A 20129-nucleotide genomic window follows, 5' to 3' on the forward strand; every position below is an offset into this window, starting at 1 on the left:
AGCTAGCTCAGAAATGCTGTTTGTGAGGGATGTTGTTGCTGGTAAGTAGCTAATGTTTTCTAGCAGTTTTAGTTCTCCAATAGTAGTTTTACAAATGCTAACATAAGAGAGAGATCTTCACATGGTACAATAGCAGTTACTCTCTCTATTTGGGTCAGCATTGTATTTCTCTCTGAGCTACCGTTGCAAGTGAGAATGACTCCATAGTTCTGTAACATGGTAGTTTAATGCTACCATGAGGGATTCTACAAGCAGTCCTTTAATGTCAAAGACTGGACCCGCGTGGCGTACTATACTTACACTAAGAGAACATACATAACATGCACTATTTTTATTTGCATTGCACAAGAAGGTTTCAGAAAAATTGTAACACTATTGCACTATACAAAAACTAAAACGGAACTCAAAAGTCCGTGGATCTTGCTCAGAAGATGCTACCATCTAGTCTAAGGGAAAAAAAAAAAAAAAAGACTGTTCAAAAATATTAGAGAGGGACAAATAAACAGAGATTGCAGAACACGGCAAGTGTACCATATGCTAAAAAGCATTCCCAACTGGGTGGTTTTGAATCACTGGAAAGGTAACATTACTCTGAGTTTTTTATCATGTGGGAATGCTTCAAAAGATTTATCCCTAAAGAACATACTCTGTACCGCTGGGAACATATGCTTGACTAGGGCTTTCAAGTTGGGCTCCAGCTCTGCACTGTCCTGTAAGAGTTCTTATTTGTTTCCTCACTACATCTATTTTGAAATTATTATGTGAAAGATAAGCTAACCAGTAGATTGTCTTTGGATGACTTTTTGTCTTTGCTTGTTTATTATCAGAGGAGGCTTCTATGAAAAGAATCCAAGTATCACCTAATTGCAGAACCTCTGTCTCCTGCTTCTTTTTCCCTCCACTACTCTATTTTTTATTTAAAAGATCCCAACCAAACAATCAAACAACAACAACAACAACAAAAATCCGAACTAAAAATTTCTTAAGAGCTTTATATTTAAGCTTAAATGACCACTCCTAAGGAATGAGAAGGAGAAAATGCATATGAGAAGATGATTACTTCCATGATGTACTGACAGCTTTAGTCCCTTAGTAATTGTATTGTTGAGAATATAGACCAGGTACCTACAACAGATTCCAGGTAAAGCCTGGTAGATATCATATATTAAAGTCGATAAAGCAGGTCTGATTTTATCTTAAATCACATTCAGACTTGGAGAATACTGACTTTTAGACATATACTGATTTTGTGAATGATTGTGAAGTTTAGCCAGTATAGGAAAATGACATTTTGCAGTCTTCCACCAAGGAAATTAATGTTAGATGGCAAGGAATGCCTCTACTTTATGTTTGTCGTGTGCATATTTGCTTGCTTATTGATGCAGTTCTAAAAAAGGATCTGACGAAAATTTAACACTTGATCTCTGTCCTCTGTAATTAGGTCTCCTCAGTTTTTGGAATTCCCTTATGTTGCCAAGTCTTGCCTTGAAAAAAAAAAACAAACATAACCTTTCAATTTCATTCTATCAGTGTTGTCAGTTGAGCTTTACCGCAGCTGAGATTACGTGTCTACATTTTTATTTTAATCAGCTTTGGTAAGGTGCCTGTTAATGTCTGCTAATAGGTTATTAAGTAGTTGGCAAAATAAACAGAAAAGGGTTAACAGTACATTTCAGTGTCAAGAGGACACATATTTCGTTTCTTACCTCTGAGTGAATGTCTTATAAATCTTTTTTGAAAGAGTGTGAACTTCCTTTTTAAAAACAGCTCTCTAAAATTGTTCTGATCTGTCCTATTAAACATAGTGTTTATTTTCTACATGGAAAAGCATAATTTATATAACATCTGATGCTATATTTTTTACATATATGGGTGAATTCTGTGGCCGCGTGAATTTCCATGTGTGAAATTAGGGAATGTAGACAGTATATTTTGAGTTATAAAGTTAGTCTTAAACCCAAATAATTTTTGAACTAGTCTTGTGACACTGAAGCCTCAATTAAATGTATTTCTTTGGCATGCTTTTGTGGGGGAGCTCAGCTGGTTCTGGGTGACACATGTACACACAGCATTGGTTTACAACTTCATAACAACTCTTGATTGGACATACAGCCACATGTCCTAACACAATAGGTTAACATTTTACAGGAAACCCACTCTGTGTTACAGTCCTACTGTCCGTGGTTAACCCTCTGCCAGGTGTAAGAAGTTCCATCTTTGACATCTCAGTTTACTGAGAGCCCAGAACCAGCTGGGCTCCTCCACATGCTATTGATGCAAGATTCTCTAAAATGTCACTGAATGTTTTATGTAGGAGAGGACAACACCACAAAAATTTGTCTACTAGGCTGGCAAATAAAAGTGGAATGTGCACAGCAAATTGACTTATATTTCTCTGATTAACAACTTTGAGGATTTTAAAATAATATTTCATAAATTAATATAATTTTATGGTCTTATCTGAAGTTTTTACAGCTCAAATGACATTTAACAGTATTTTTACTATTTGAATAATAACAGAAATTGACTCTTTTGAACATATTCTTAAATCACCCCTTTTTTTTGTCTTCCCTTGCCTCGTCTCAGCTCATACCTTTTCAAAATTATGAACTAAATATATCTAGCTAAGAAAATCTTGTATCTCTGTTTCTACATGGTAGCTTCACTAACAGTTTTGCCACCTTTGCAAAATTCAGTAGTGAACAGTTAGCTTTTGCCAAACTTTTAAGCCAATATTGCCTTGACTTTAGTAAACTGAACACTTATAGGTATTGAGAATTGTTTAAGATTGATCTTACTCTGCTACACTTCAGCAAAAAGTATTATGACAAACTCTTAAAATATTCTTGGTAACCATCCTAAATATTATTGTCTCATGTGTGTTTAGTCAATAAAATGTACTTTATTGTATATAGTAAGTAGAATAAGCATTACACCCTATTGAGTTGTCATGGTTTAACTCCAGCTGGCAACTCAGCCACACGCAGCTGCTCACTTACTCCCCCACAGTGGGATGAGGGAGAGAATCGGGAAAGTAAAAGTGAGAGAACTCATGGATTGAGATAAAGATAGTTTATTGGTAAAGCAAAAGCTAACAAAACAGGGAATTAATTCACCACTTCCCATGGACAGGCAGGTGCTTGGCCATCACCAGGAGGGCAGGGCACCATCACACGTCACAACAATGACTTAGGAAGACAAACACTATCACTCCAAAATCCCCCCCCCCTTCCTTCTTCTTCCCCCAGCTTTATATGTGAGCCACATGGTCTAGAATACCCTTTGAATCAGTTGGGGTCAGCTGTCCTGGCTCTGTCCCCTCACAACTTCTGCACTCCCAATCCTCTTGCTAGTGGGGTGATACAAAGAGCAGAAAAGCCCTTGACACTGTCTAACACTGCTCAGCAATATCAAAACTATTCTGGGACCAAACTGTTTCCAGCACAAATCAAACCTACAGTCCCATACTGGTTACTGTGAAGAAAATTGACTCTGCCCCAGTGCAAATCGACACACGGCTTCAAAATGTGTTTGTTTTGCTGCTCTTATGTGAGAAGGTAGGGAGGTAGGGAATGATGTGCTGTCTTTCAGTTTTGAAACAGACCAAACCACTTGAGCCTGTACCATTTATGCTTCAGGTTCAGTCCAGACAGACTAAAGCTGAACTCTGAAGAGAAAAATTCTCATGAAAAGAGCACTTTCCCTCCCCCTTTTACATTTCCTTCAGGATATCTGTCAGCTCTGTGCAGCAGTTTTTATGGGCTTCACTGCCTATATCACAAGAACAACCTTTATTGGATTACACTTTAGCACTTGAGTTTTAAGACCTAGCATGAAAACCAAAGCAGAAGTAGAAATGATGTTTGGTCGCACATTCCAAAACCTTAGATCAATTTTAGTTGAAAGTAAATATTAAAAACCACCAGGGCTTTTGAAGTCAAAGCCCTACATTTCAAAAATACCTCTCTCATATGTTGTTGCTAGATCTAGTTCTGATCCTTTTTGGGCAAACCAAACTAAACCCTGGAGTGGCTGTTGTTTTTCCTGTTCTCTGGCAATTTAAAATGAGTTTTTAAAGGAATTTTAAATAGATAGATATTTACCTGCCACTATACACCTGCCGTTTTAGATAGTTATTTTTCCTAACCAATATTGACATGCATCTAATTATTATGATGGCAAGCAGAGGATGCTTCACATAGACCTCCTGGTTCATCCTGCCTTTTGGTTCCATAAAAACTAACCTTTAGCTGAAGACATAATTCGCAAAGTTATCAGGATGCAGTGCCGATGGTGATAGCCTCTGTACCAGGTCCTGAGCATATCAAAACATCAGAAAGTATAGATCCTTTAGATGTTTTTATATAACTGTGAAGTGTGGTTTCTAAAATATTTCATGCCAGAGAAATCAAGCTAATGACCCAGTTGTTTCATCTGTTGAATTTAGCAACAGCCAAGTAGAAAATTAAAAAAAAAGGTAAGCTTGAGCATCAGGTCAGACACCATATGGGTCAAGTCAATGTTTCAACACATTCACTATCAATTTTTGTTTCAGGTAATTCAGACTATCACTGCAACTGACAAAGATAACTCTGCAAATGGAGCAAGATTCCATTTTTCTCTTGATGAAGGGCTTTCTTTGAATCCCAACTTTACTCTAAGGAACAATGAAGGTAAATCAAACATATAAATCTCAAAGAAATGGATCTCTGTTCAGTCTGGGATGTCTGAACTGAAGAGAACAATTTCCATGTGAATTTCCATGTGTTTCTTGACAGAAAGGGAAAACTGTAGTATGTCATCACTGAATTTTCAGATATCAAGGGCATGCATATACAACATAGTGCAAACTACAAATAAACAGATATTGCATTTTATTTTATATTCCACTTAATTTTAACATTTGTCCTTCATACATTCAGGAATGTTTTTTAAAAAGTGGATAAATGAAAAAGATGTTGGCTATTTAGCCTACTTCTAGGTGAAGTAGAGTACTGGGTACTGTCAAGTTTATTGCCAATTATTGCTTGGAGGAGAATATAAAAATTTAAGGGGCATAAAAATTGGAATTCATGCTTACTTTTACAGATATGACATCAAGAGCATGTCCTTCAGTGCTTCCTGGATAGTCTATTGCTTCATGCCTTTCCTAACAAAGTGTGCCTGAAAATTACAATCAGAAATTCATATCACATAGGCCCAGAAGGAAAATGGCTTTCAGAATAACCAAACCAAGTGTTTCCAAACATTTCTTGAATCCAAGAAACCAACCAATCTTTCCAAAACCCAAACCTAAATTAGACTTACTTTTGGTTGAGTATTGCATTTTGCAATCTGATGGAAATAAGATTAAACTTTAAATGTTTGTCTGAGTTCTCCTCTTGAGCTTTTGTGTATGTATGTGTTTGTATTGTGTGTTTTTGTTTTTATACCTGTTTGTATGTAGGAAGTGTGGGGAATTTGCTTTATTTTACAGTTATATGTTTGTGGCAGTGCTGTGGAACTCCTTCTGATCTTACAGATCACTAGACATCTCTGATGAAAAGCATTAACTCTGTCACTGGTACATATGATAGTTACAGTGATATTGAAACTATTTTTTACAGACTTTTTTATCTGAGAAATCTTTCAGGGAAGGAGACTCTATAATTTTCCTAAAGAATCTGTTCCAACATTTAACTATATTTACAGCAGAAAAAAAAGTTAGGTCATGCTACTTGTTCGGACTAAATTAATGTATTTCATATTCTAGTTCCAAAAGAGATCAATAAAATATATATTGTTAATAAAAACAATAAAATTTGAAGGACTAGTTCATATATTAAAAATGTTCTTTATGTAAAACACCAGACCTTTACCAGATTAGCATTTCAATCCCACTGAGATTGTGATGGAACATTATAGCAAAAGCCAGACAGTTGTTCCTGAAATAAAAGAGGTGTACTGTTATGCATTTTTGTATTTAAGTCAAAGTTTCAAATAAACTCATTGAGTATTGACCGTGATATCATGTGGAAGATCATGGCCATGTTCTTTTCAGTACAAGATAGTTATATAAAGATGTGTTTTGAATACCTGTATTAAAATTGTGGTTCATGATGAAGTTGACATTTTATGGTTTTGAACATATTTTAATACGGATCTGTATTGTATGTGTTTATTACTACATAAGGTATTTAATGACAAAGATTTATAATAGGGTGAGAACTTTTAGTGAATCTTTGATGCAGCAATGTCATGCTTTGGATAGAAGTATGCACTAATAAGCGCTTGCTGCTTTCTTATTACTTCCCCAAGAACTGTGAGCAGAAAGTAGTGTTTGGTCTGTTCTTAACTGGATTTGACAGGAGAAAGTAGCTGAAGGAAATGAAAAAGGTGTCTTTTAAGGTAAAGGCCTATTGTGCATTATGTTTGTATTTCACCTAAGGACTAGAAAAGTATGCACTTGCTATAACATCTTGCATAAAACTTCTCACGCATACAGACTCCAAAAATGTAACTTTCAATTTACCCTTATAATTAACACAATGACAGTTTAACTAAAGTAATAACAAGAAATTTATCTTAAAAAAAAAGGCATTATTACTATTTTGCTTGGCACATGACCCTTTGAATGTACTGTAAACAGTGCCCTTCTTTGGAATCTTTTCTTTGTGATACATTCTATACATAAAACATGAGTGAAACACTTAGGAAGTGCATTCACAATATGGAGTTATCTAGCATTTACAATTTTCATATTTATCTCCTATTCAGAAATGGAATTTCTATTGCTTTCTCTTCTAGGAAATAGCTGAGAGAAGGTGGTCAGAAAAGGCCTTCCTTATCTCTCTGACAAGTCTACACTTCTGAAAACTCATGTTTTTGAGCATCAGCTGTTAAAAATAATCAGAATGCTCTTACGAGTCAGCTGCTATTTTTACCTCTGGATTTCATAACTCTATAAAGACTGGCATTCAAGGAGAGTTTTATTTATTTGTTTGCTATATTAAGTCTTTAAAGGAAGAAACTACAGAGATTGCCTTAAGAGAGTTTTCAGTAATGTTTTGCAGAATGCTAAGAAATAAATTCTTGATGTCACATTGAACGTGATAGTCAGAAGTATCTGTCACTGCAAAATAATATTCCTCTTGCAGTCATCTTTGAATCCAGTCATCTTCTCCTTTTATTTCTTCAGAATAAAGATTTAACTTCATAAAAATCTCGGTAGACATTTTCTTCCCTTGGTTTCATAAACCAAAACAACAGTTTTTGTCTATAAGTCCAAATAGACTTTTGCATGAATGTTCCCCTACTCCATTATTATCCACAGAAGTGCCTTGGATTTTCAAATGTTAATACTTTTATCTATGCACTTTGACTGAAATCTAGGGCTTGCTTGCTCCTATCTACCTGTATAAACTGCAACAATATACAATCTCAGCATGTTATGATTCAGGTCAACAATATTCTATGGCTTCAGCAGACAAAATAAATATTAAAGCCTCAGCCAGATAATTGACCACATGAGCAGTTGTTAAACTTTTATCTCACGTGCCTGAACCTGTGCTTTTTCTATATAAAAATCTCCACAATGTTAAACCTCCATTCTTTGAATATTCACCCTTATAATACAGAGTTTAAAACACTCAGGGAAATATAAGTCAGGACTCAGTGACAGGACTATACCAAATATGCAGTCCAGCAGAACTTAAGAGTTGCTTGAATCACCTTCTAGATTCTATTTGTGTAACAACTTTCGTTTTAAAGAAAAAAATGGAAAAGACAGATTATGGTACTTTTCCCCAACTGGATTCTTAAGGTACACGAGATTCTTTGTTGCTATTTTATTATATACTGAAAAGTACTGTTCAGAGAGAGTAGAGGGTTAAGAGTATGAACAAGAGGGCAGACAACAAATTTATGCAGTATCTGTACTCATGTAAGGAAGACAGAACAAGAGCTGAAATAGAATTGCTTTGCTTTACAAAGTAAATGTATTAAGTTGTAATAATTTCCTGCAATTTTAGAGAGCCAACCCAGGGAAGATGCCTTTTTGTTTGTCTGGGAGTTGTACTTATGAAGATCTTATAATGAAAACAAGGTTGTTTGCAGTTTATTCTGCCCAGAAAAATGTTGCAATTTCTATTATAACATGGTGCCAAGTGCTTTCTGGGTTGTGCTTTTATTTTGTAGATCGGATGCTACATAACTCATCTCATTGTTTTCTGTGTTCTCCTCTTTTTGTTTTTTAGGATGTTGTCATTGATAATTTTTTAACCTTTTCTCCATTTGTTTGTAATATCTCAAATTTACACTTTTTACCTAATAAGAAATATATGATTTTGCATATCCCATTAAAAACTTCCCAGGGCAATGTGGGGGTAAAATCATTTTATGTTAGGTAATCAGAGAAAAGATGAAAGTTCTCCCCAATAAGGCCGTGTCTATGTACTGAATTTTAAAATTGTACTTTTTTTTTTTATTATTTTTACTCTGAAAGAATCAAAATATTTTTCCAGATGCTTAAAGAAGGGTGGATATATTTGTCAAAATTTGTTAGTTTGATGGAAAATGCATGTGAACATGTCATTATTGTAATATTCCAAACCATTATTATATAAATGTGCATTTGCATAGTATCTCTCTTCTCTGAGTTAAAAAAAACAAAAAACAAAAACAAAAACCACATTCTTTCTTTCTGCCTAATTTGTTATGTCTTAGAGGCCTCTTTCAGAAGTTACATAACACTTTCCAGGAGCTGAAAAAAAGATTGAACCCTCAGAGAATAGTTCACTTAGAACATTTAAGAATCTTATGCACTGTAAAGCGCTGTTTTGCTGGTGCTATTTTTTATCACAAGATATGCAGCCTACCATGGATGCTCCAATGGGTATTGTAAATTTCCTGGACAATGAGGGTTTACGCAGATACTGGGCACGTTTACCCAAAAGTGCCAATACAATTTATGCATTCTCTTACTATAATAAATTGAGACTACTCACTTCTGATAGCAAACTAAGTTTACCTTACTTTCAATGAGAAACAGCTCCCTAGGGAATGCTTAGCATTTTTTCTCCTCTCCTTTTATTTCTTCAGGACAAAATTTTCATATCAGAAAATTATTTGCAATTAATTTTTCCCTCTACTCTCTTATCTCAAAGATCTGGCCTTTTGATTATTGCTCAGTAGTGGAGAATATTCTTGAACTGGAATAAAGGTATGCCATTTTTCTGAAACTGTCACTTTAGAGATTCTTTTTCTGTAATGTTATATCAGAAGATGCATTAATATCCACAGAAGCAGAGTTGTGGTTTTCTGTAAAATCTGGGGCACAATGAGTTCAGTGGCATATGTATAAAATGAAATTTTTAATGTGCTCATCCACTCATGCTTGTGATACATATTAACCTTTTTCCCTGTGTCACAGATTCAAAAAAAAAAAAAAAAAGATCAATTTTACTCATCAGTGCTGTTATTCAGAAAGAGAGCAAGGTCCGAGGGTAATTGATCCTATCCCAGTGTGAATTTCCTTATATGACCTTCTGTTTATCTCTCTACCCTTCTTATTTCCTACCATTATTACACAATACATCTGTAGCAGGCCAGTGAACTGACTATAGGTCTTTAAAGTTGCAAATAAACATGCCAGATACCCGATCATGTTTTAGTTGTTTTTGAACATCTGATGGGATATTTAAAAAGGTTAGGTTGAAACTCCCACTTTGCAACCCAACATGAGGGGGAAACAGCTACATAATTCCTGCCCTCATTGACATCAAAGTGGAGTGCTTGGTCTGGTTCTGTGGTATTGCATGTTACTACTGACCCTCCATAAAATATCATCCTGTAAAGAAAGTTGTAACTTGAGAAAAATGATATCTGAGAAAGTGCAAGGTTAGTATTACACATGTTGACTGTACTTAAATCCTCAGAAGTGCTATTACTGTAAATGGATTGAATATCTGAATAGGTATCATCACAGAATCAACATATGAAAGTTAAAAAGGAATTCTGCCATGAGTACAATGGACAGAAGGTCAGGAACAGCTACTATAGAGGGAGACGTTTTTCTTCTTCTGGCTTCTGAACATCTTTGATGATTTTTTTGTTTAAAAAAAGTTTGATCACATAGGTAAGTTAGTGCATAATGTATAGGTTCTTCTTGCATTTATTTTCAGGGCTGCAATCTGTTGGTGTTTCACAAACCAATCATAAACAAATAACTGTATTTCAGTCCCCAAAATTCTTCTGTGTTGCTTTTCATTTTTGCTACCCACTGAGCAGAAATACCCACCAAAAAACCAATAGCTTTTTGCCACTGGCAATAGCTTTGAAGCCGGCACAAAAGAAAAAAATATTTACAAGAGTTATCAGTAGAGAAATGAAACAGAAATGCCTATCAAGATAGTCCACATAAACAAATTAACTGCTATAACTTTGGAAATGTAAGAAATGCAAATCATTCCAATATATTTTCTTTGAGTTTAATTAGTTTATGACTCCTCAGAAAATTTATAGTAGTTGGACTGCTGATATTAGCAGAACTGAAAATTGAAACATGCCTTAAGATATAAACAGGATTTTACTCTATTTTTTTTTACTTCCATTTCTCTTGTCTCTGCTTGTAATGTATAATATGTCAAAGGAATACTCAAATTGTGAATAGTAAATGAACATCCTCTGAAGTGCTCCAGTAGTCACTTTCTATGGTGTTATCATTGCATCTCTGCTTCCTTGATTTTCCTATGCCCTCCTTTCTTTTCTTAGTTCAGACGGTCAGTGTAAAAAGGTGGATATGGTGGAAAAAGACTGTGTTAACAGCCTTGTATGCAAAGTACAGTCTGGCTTGGTAAACCTTCTTCAGAGTGTGAAGAGCTTCTGCATTAGAGTCATGCAGAATATTCCATGTGTAACCTCAAACTCACTTGAAGAGAATCTTTAGTTCTAGTTGCCATAATTGCGAAGAACAGCCTAAATATGAAAAAGTTTAGAACATTAGAAAGTTTAGATCATTACATGGTGCAATGAGCACCACAAGTAATCAGATAAATATTTCTTTCCTTATATCAGAGTTGTTAATTTTCTTCAGATGTCAGTCCTTTCATCTCTAATGTATCCTGGTTCATAACATACTCCTCAGAAGTTCACTATTTAAATCTAATGAGACAAAAAAGTTCTATTTCCAGGCCTAGAAGAATCAGATCTCTAGCTCCATCATCTTAATGCTATTGCTGCTATCCTATACCCTTGTCTTCCCTGTCTATCTGTTGTATCTCTTTTCAGATATCAAAGAAATTTCTCAATACATAACCCCCCAACTACCTTTCAAAGGACTTCTGTTGATATAACTTTTTTGTCCCACCTCAGTAAATTCTTTCTTAGGTCATCAGTGTCTGTCATTATACTTGGCTTCTTGTAGGTTTTACAGATTGCAAGATTTTTTTATTTCTTGGTATGATCCTCCTCTTAAAAGTTGCTGTCTTTCTAGCTCCTCTCTCAGTGTATTCCTACAATGGTTTTTGATAGGAAATGAAAACAACTAGAATTTGAAACTTTAAAATACCAGAATAGTTGTCAAGATGTAGTCAATACTTAAGTTTGGCTAAACTTTTTTTATTCATTCATTTTGTTGGCATACCTTTACATATGATTGTCCTCAGTAATAACACTTGGCCTTGTATCTCCTCTAGAGCCTTTGTAGAATCCAGTGGAGCCCAGATTTCATTATCATGAGGTTTTTCTCTTTTTACTGTATGAAATAATGTGAAAATTGTACTGCAGCCTAACAGCTTAGTGTTATCATGTCACAAGAGAAATGTACATGCCACAGTGTGTTGTGGTGTGTGTAGCATGTGCCTATATAGGGTTCCTTAAGGATCCACAGGCTGTTTGAATAATGTTGAGACACATTATTGAGTGAAAAGTGGGAAGAAACAAACCTGGTGCACTCTTGTCCATACTGCCAGCTGAAAAGGGTTCCTGGTGTATGATAATAACAGTGACTGTGGTTGGGTGTCCTAGTTTGCCCAGATCAACAAAATACCAGGGAGAGCACTAAAATTCATCGGTATGGGGATCCTATCTTTCCCCAGTCTTGTTTTGTTTAACAACCAGCAACTGCAGGAGATAAAAAGGGAAGTTGCTAGAGAAGAGCTCAGCTAATAATCTGTAATAAGTTGCATTTCAAGAAAGGGAAGAATTTATAAATTAGATTCTGAAAAACCAGAAAATCAGTGGATTTTTTCCTGCACATGGAGGATGTGATGATATGAATCTTTTTTCTGATGTAGAAAGGCAGAATTCATCACCTTGTATATATACTGCAAACATTAACTTCTTTTTATGCAAAATATGCATTAATTTGAAATTCCCTACTAATCACAGATATGTGAGTTTATTTCTCCTCTTGGACTGTATCTAGAGCTCAGTCTACCACTGCTTGGACAGATGAAAAGCAGAAAAGGTGGAGGTCATTTTATAGTCTGTGATGGCTTTCCTCTTTGAAACATTAAAGATTTTATCTGTGTCCTCCAGGAGTATTAGGGAAGTTAGGACTTACAATCTAGCTAGTATAAGAAAAAGTAGAGTGGAGTGAATAGACAAGATATTATAAAAGAAAAAAACAAAACATTTTTAATGCAACACTGTGTATGAGAAAGATAAAACAATTGCTTACTTTACCTGCTAATTTTATCCATATGCATGTTAAAAAATTAAAAGATATTCAGGCAATCTACCTCTTTATAATCTGTGTTGCATAGGATTATTTGCTTACTCTAGAAGTATTTTAAACTATGTCTCTGAGACTGTTCATGTGCAGTATTTAATTAAATGTAGAAGACCATAGATGTATTAAAAGTGAGCTGGTCAAAATTTGAGAAATAAAACTTGGTACTTTTCATATAGCTTAGCATTAGTCTGGCAGAGTCTAGCAAGACCTCCACAGGTGAAGATGGCTTTATAGTGACTATAATTATGGCTATATTTATATACATATATATATATAGATATAGATAGCGATAGAGATAGAGATAGAGATATATATAAAAATATGGCTATAATTTTGACTTTAAGGCCCCTGCTCATTCTATTTTATATATATATATATATATATATATATATTCTTTATACAATAAATGCGTTTTGAATTTCTGTGATACCAGGCTTCATTTCTTCAATCAATTAACTCAGTTATAATACTAAACACTTTGCTCCCTTGTCTAGTAGCAGAATAATGTGGAAATAATTTATTTCTTAACCGTTAGATAATGAAAAAAATCATCATTAATGAGAATACCACAGTGTACTGTTATAAGATTTCATCAGACCAGATTAAGCAATATGGAGAAAAGTCAAAGTTTAACACAGTTTTCATAAAAATGAAAGAATAATTCTGCGTGTCATATGCTATATGTATATAGGAATCATTTCAACAACCCTATATTAAAAAAAAAAAAAAATTATTTACTGCCAATCTTTTAATCAGCTCTGTGTTGGGGTCCTCCAGGTTAATGAAAACCCATTTTTTTATTTTGAGGGAAGGGTGTTTGCATATTAAATAACTTTGTAAGTGCATGTTTTATCATAGGCATCATAACTTTTCCACAACATTATGGTCTTACACAGTGTCAGATTTTTTCAGATGAAAGGATTATCTTTTCATCTAATTCTGGCTTCAGTAAGGTTCTGTAAATGAAATTAATATAAACAGCATAATAAGAGGCTGATGTCATCAGTCATCAAAAGTATACCTTGACATAAACATGTAGAATAGGGCTTCAGGGCCTACAGCTACTAACTAACTAACTAACTAACTAGCTAGCTAGCTAACTAACTAACTAAAGATCAACACTTAATGAGTTTATCACAAACTCACCATGTTGGATATTTTCAAGAAAATCGGGGTGTATGGGTGGTGTTCCTGTGGAGAAGTAAAGAACTTTAGTGCTCAGTTCTTGGCCTGGCAGTAAGGGCATCACTTCCCAGCTCATAAATATATTTCTTGGGTGAAACCTTTTACCAAATATATGACATTATATATGACAAAACCTTTTACCAAATTTATGACATTATGTGGGGTTATACCAGCACTTTTTCTCAGTACCACTGTCAGACGATATGCAAAATAAAAAGTTGGCAGAAGTGGGTTAAAATGCTTTAAATTTTGCACAGAGCTTGATAGAAGGTGTGGCATGAAGAGTAGTCATCTGAAAAAGAGTGTTTATCCAGTTAAAACAAAAGTGTTTAACTCCTCTATTCAAATATGCATGCATCTGTCAGATGGGCTAAAATATGCCACACTAATTGTATTGTTGTGCTAAATTTTCACGAAGCAACACAGATTTCATTTTTCTATAGATTATATAAGTCCATTCAATGCTGTAGCTACAGTGGCAAAGAAAAAGAAGAAAATGTCTTGTTTGTTTGTAATAGGGAGAGAAACCTGGCAGATGTCTTTTTGTACTCATTGTCCCTTTGTTTTTTGCTAAAAAATTCCAAGCTTATAGTCCCACAATTTGGAAGTCATGGACAAGCAGTACGAGAGGAAAGCTCTTTTATTCTAATCTCTCTTTCCATTTATCAGTCCTTATCTCTCTCTCTCTCCATAACTGCTCATGTCTCTGGTCTTTACTGTCTCCAATTTTGCTTGATTTGTCTTGTACTTTTATTGAAGAGCTAGTACTTTTAAAGTGGTGGCAACAAATTGAAAATAAATTTTACACATATCAATGTATTATTGTAGCATTTCTTCTCCCACATTTTCTTTATGCCCCTTAATTTCTTGGACTCAAAGGGATATGTGCAGCAACTTCCTATACTTGTTAGTGCCTGCAAATGCTCTTGCAACGTGTGCATAATAAATATTAAGTTCTCCTTGAGTAATATGTGCCAAATGCACCTATAGGTAACGATGGTGACAAAATCTTGTGTCACTATCTCCCCTTTGCTTACGTTTAACCTCATTAGTTTAGAACATGTCAGATCTGCTCCTTTTCCCTTCCTTTACATTCCTTTCCCTTCCCTTCCTCCATCCTTCTCCCCTTCCACTTCCCCCTAACCTCTCTACATCATGAGTCTTTGGCCACTGTCCTTCCTGAAGTTTTTCTGAAAGCTCATTTGAACTTTAAAACCTGTTGCAAACAGTAAAATATGAAAGTCCCATTTGAGCTTTTAATAAAGATCCTTAAACATTCTTCTGAGAATCAAGATGATTATGCATTGTGGAAAAATTCCATAACAAATATCCTCAGAATTACAGATATTCAAATCGATGACTGTCCATATACTACCAACAGCATAACATGGGATTAAAACGCTTACAAACAGGACCTCAAATGTTTGTCAGAGTTCATTTACATTCAAATAAAAGTACAAGAGTTTTAAATAAACTTATATCATGCTAATTACTTTCCACTGGCTCCTCTTTTTCCTCTGTTGGGAATAGATGTTTCCTGACAAATTTTAATACTAGATTGTGTGTTTTCAGAGATTAGGACTGTCCAGTTTTAAGATGTCCCATGCTTTCACTTGATCAGAAACAAATAGTCAATAACTTTTTTTTCATTTTTTACTTCACTGAAATGCTGTTCTTTTTATAATATTGTAGATAATACAGCCAGTATCTTGACAAGACGACGGAGATACAGTCGAACCACTCAAGACACCTATTACCTCCCAGTTTTGATTTCCGATGGTGGAGTGCCCCCTCTCAGCAGCAGCAGTACCCTCACCATTCGGGTTTGTGCATGCGAGAGAGATGGACGGGTGAGAACTTGCCATGCTGAAGCTTTCCTCTCCTCGGCTGGCTTGAGCACGGGAGCTTTAATCGCAATCCTACTCTGTGTTGTCATTCTTCTTGGTAAGCCATTCTCAGTATTAAGTAATGTTCTCCCTCCACTGGCTCTCTGAATGTGGCAGGGCAGAAATTTTTAATATGGTATGCTTTGAACCAGTGGTCACCTGGTAGTAGGAGGCAATTAGAAACAGATAGCTGTGATTGGGGGGGAAAGGTTTAGCTAAAATTAGTAGGGGAAAATGCCTTTAAAGTACATCCAGGAATATCTGGAATCTACTAGAAATTATTTTTCAGAAGTTATCAAGTAATTAGCTCTGTGGATCTTTTTTTCTGTAATTTGGAAATATTTCAAAAAGCAACTGACTCTAATTCCATGTCTAGAACAGTGTGAAAAATGATGGAAAAGAGATGAGGAAAGCTTTTTGAAATGTATTACACTGCAAGAAGCACCATTAGCACTTGTACAAAAGCCATATCTTAATTACCTTTGTAGAATAAATGATAGCAATGCACAACATAATCCACAGGGGTGAGGGACATGTGAGACTATAAACTGACCCATAAGATAAATGCCATCACAAGTGCATTTTCTCTTGACTATTGTTTGTTTGTTTGTTTGTTTCCCAGGCCAATTTGAATTTAACGCACTAGTTAATATTGAGGTGCTGGGGGGGGTTGATTTGTTTTGGGGTTTTTTTCTGTCATAGACACAACTTGCTGCATACATATCTCTGTGCTACTCATGCGCCTTTCTACGTTCTTATAGAGATGGCAAGAAATAATGGTAATTGCAGCATGACCCACACAGGAGATTTAGAGGATTTTTTCCCCAAAAACTCTTTTCCAAATGTTCTTTCAGAGATTTTCTAGACTTCTTTCCTTGCAGCTTACTTCAGAATTTCCTTGCCAGAAGGCTGTTTTAAAATATATAATAATATATTTAGCTTATAATTTTGCATTTTATTATACAAAATCATATATTCATAAGAGAAGAAATAAATCTTTTGCATGTTAACTCAATTGATATACTAAATATTTGTTTTAGTGAAACACTGAAAGCTGTGGACTATGCTCCTGAAAAATGTCAGCTCTAGTCATTTCTCATTTACTTGGAAAGGATGTTATCTCCATTTATGTCCTTTCTGGGATCCCTAATAATCTAAGTAGCAGATGATCCCAAATACCAATATTAGCCTGAAAATAAAACATGACTGTATTTTTGACTGCTATTTCTGCAGCGTATTCAGAGGTAAACTTTAAACCTACTCTAATATCTGCAGTTTTCTCTTTAGCAATTGTGGTCCTTTTCATCACCTTAAGACGTAGCAAGAAGGAGCCCTTGATCATCTCAGAAGAAGATGTCCGGGAAAATGTTGTGACATATGATGATGAGGGTGGTGGAGAGGAAGACACAGAAGCCTTTGACATCACTGCACTGCGGAATCCATCTGCTGCTGAAGAGCTTAAATACCGGAGGGACGTTCGTCCTGAAGTGAAGCCTGTGTCCAGACATCATCTCTCCTCAAGCCTTGACAGTATAGATGTTCAGGAGTTCATTAAACAAAGACTAGCAGAGGCTGATCTGGACCCCAGTGTGCCACCGTATGACTCCCTGCAGACATATGCCTACGAGGGTCATAGATCAGAAGCTGGATCTATCAGCTCTCTGGATTCAGCCACAACACACTCTGACCAGGATTATAATTACCTTGGAGACTGGGGACCTGAGTTCAAGAAGCTAGCTGAACTCTATGGAGAAATAGAATCAGAAAGAACAACTTAGTTGTAATTCCCAAAACAGAGAAGTTCCTAAACAACTGGACATATAATGACAGCAACGGTAACAAAAAAAAAGTGAATACAGTACTTGGAACTAAGTTGTATGCAGTTACTGTAGAACAAGTGCCCTTTTCATATTTGAAACTGGGTTCTCCAATTGGAAGAAAATCAAATTTTGAAAAATACAGAAAAATCTATTGTCCCTTGTGTACTTTTTTTAATTGCTCAATAAAGTCTGTGGTATCGTATCTACAACAATACCTACAGTAAAGCCAAGCAATGAAATTTTTATTTCAATATGCATAACATCTCCAAGCTACAGTAAGTTTATGGTCATGTCTGTTTAAGAAGATAGCTAATGGAGGAGATAATATCTTGCAGGTGGTTGTAATGTTGCATTTCTATCTATGCTCTAGGCCTTGTGATCTCTGTGTGAGGTAGCCAGTGGGGTTTACTATCAGTGTGAGAAGTGCTACCAGTCTATTTCCTTTACAGAGGTGATAAGACACACCTGTAGTCTTAAATAAATGGTCCTTTGATGATTTAATCTTATTGAATTAGCATTGCATTGAGAAGCTGTCATTTCATAATGTCCTTCATAATCCTGTCGTCCATAACCAGCTAAGAGATGGAGGGCATCCTTAGCTGTAGCTCAAACATGGCTCTAACCGCAGACCTGCTCTGCTACTACTGTGTGCTGAAGGAAATGTTGTTTACAGTGTTGTGCTTTTTCTTTTCGTCTTTTTACGGGAACATCATTCATTTAAATAGAATGGGCCCAAAGTGCTCTTTATGCAGCGAAGCAGATGAAGTGTAGGCTCTTTCGATAAAAACAATGGCAGCACCATTAAACTGTGCAGTTGTTTGGTTCACTGTGCTTCACTTAAGAGCTGAAGGTTTTTGTCTTTTGCTGGTCTGAGTCCAGGAGCTACAACACTCAGTTTAAAACGTAGAGTTCTTAATCATAATGTCTTTCTGTTTCTGTGTGTGACTAAAAGCAAAACTGAGCTGCTGTTAGGCCACTGGGATAGCAAAAATTGAAACAAAGAGAATAAGATGAAGATACTTTTTTTCTTTTTAGTTCAATCTAATTATATTTATTTATCTTAATTTCCACCTAAGCAGAACAGGCTTTTTCCCCCCTATTTCAAGCATCACAAGAACATTTAAAGTCAGCGGAGGAAATGTATCATTATTGTGGATCATATGGATTAAATAAGTTGGTTTCTTATGTTAGTAACTTTATTGCATTGCAGAACTGCTAACCAGTTCTGCTTAACACTGCGGGCTGCTTAACAACTCATCCAGCAGACTCTGATTTTTTGCTTGTGTTTCTTGTGATAATACTGTGAGAGGACCAGGAACTCAAAATATCACATGAAAGATTATGACCTATAAGGTTCACAGTCTATTACAATCCTCTGCTTTTAAGAAAATTGTAGTTCCGCTTGGGGAAGTGGACTTCTTGCAGTATGCATTTGATAGGAAAACTGTCCAGAGCAGAAACTGTGTATTGTTTTTTTACTCTGGTCTGGCGTAAAGAGTGATACCATTTTGTATACTCCTCTAGATCCCTCCCTCTCCATATTAGGTGCCACTTACATTCAGCTTAGTAAAGCAGGGTCTATATTTATTGATGACCTTTTGTGGGCCACACAGCTGAACCAGATTATTAAACCTTCCTTTCTTTACTCTATGGTTGCACAGGTCCTAGACATGACTGAAACTTCTGATCAGTCCTACTTTGAGGGGATTTTTTTTTTTTAGTGAACTGCTTCCTGAGATGTAGTTGACTGCTTTTGGCTTAAACAGCCTTCTGGAAAAATTAGTCAGTAGCTTTGCAAGAAACTTTCCACACTCTAAAAAGTATTAGTTGCACTGTAGTTCTAGAACTGGCTTTTACTATGCTGTTTTGTTTGAAAATTGTTTTCCTTTCTTTCAGCATTTAAACCCATGAGAAAACTTAGGAGGGAAAAATTCCTGAACTATAAATGTTCTGCTGATGGTTTGAAAGTAGTTTAATAATTTGTGTTAAGATTTTTTTTTACTTTTTAACAAATACAGAATCTTCTAGAAATGCATTTAAGAAGACATTTTTGCTGTAGGGTGAGGTTAAACAGATGTTTTAATGCAATAAAATGCAGCTCTCACAAGCTGAGAATGGCCTATATATTGGTTTTTTGGGGGGTAGAGTTAGGATATGTTTCAGTTTTGTCCCAAATGAAGGAACTAGTAGTGTTCGATTTTATTTGGAGGTTTTCTTTTTATTTAGGTCACACTTGCTTTATGCCAACACCTAAATTTTTATATTGTATGAGTAGAGTGTTAAAAAGAAAATCTTTTAGCATTACTACTACCATGGGCTATGATACTTTGTACCACATCTGCATGAAAATTGCATTTATTGTTGTATTATAGTTTTGAGAAGCAGGTATTAGTTATCTTTATGTCTGCTCCATCTGGCCCTACACCAAAGCAGGAAAAATCAATAGTATTTTGTGTTTTAAGCAGTGTTCCCACCACTGCTTTTTTTTATTTGCATCATAGAACATTCAGGCTTAAAGGCAACAGA

The 20129-nt window shown here is 35.4% G+C and overlaps 1 protein-coding gene across 1 annotated transcript in view; it reads left to right on the forward strand.

Annotated features, from left to right (window-relative positions):
• The window catches only part of LOC114067057 (cadherin-18-like), a gene marked incomplete at its 5' end in the record, with an annotated part of 33258 nt that extends 14369 nt beyond the window's left edge, over positions 1-18889 (forward strand). Inside the window, 3 exons of the mRNA XM_027902239.1 lie at positions 4556-4673; positions 15590-15841; positions 17059-18889. Of these exons, the coding sequence (XP_027758040.1) occupies positions 4556-4673; positions 15590-15841; positions 17059-17561 (873 nt within the window). The remainder of the gene's footprint in view (positions 1-4555; positions 4674-15589; positions 15842-17058) is intronic.
• Between the last annotated feature and the right edge of the window lie 1240 nt (positions 18890-20129).

Source organism: Empidonax traillii, unplaced genomic scaffold (genome assembly GCF_003031625.1).
Source record: "Empidonax traillii isolate 1590-97213 ecotype Southwest subspecies unplaced genomic scaffold, ASM303162v1 scaffold855:size277195, whole genome shotgun sequence".
NCBI lineage: Eukaryota > Metazoa > Chordata > Aves > Passeriformes > Tyrannidae > Empidonax > Empidonax traillii.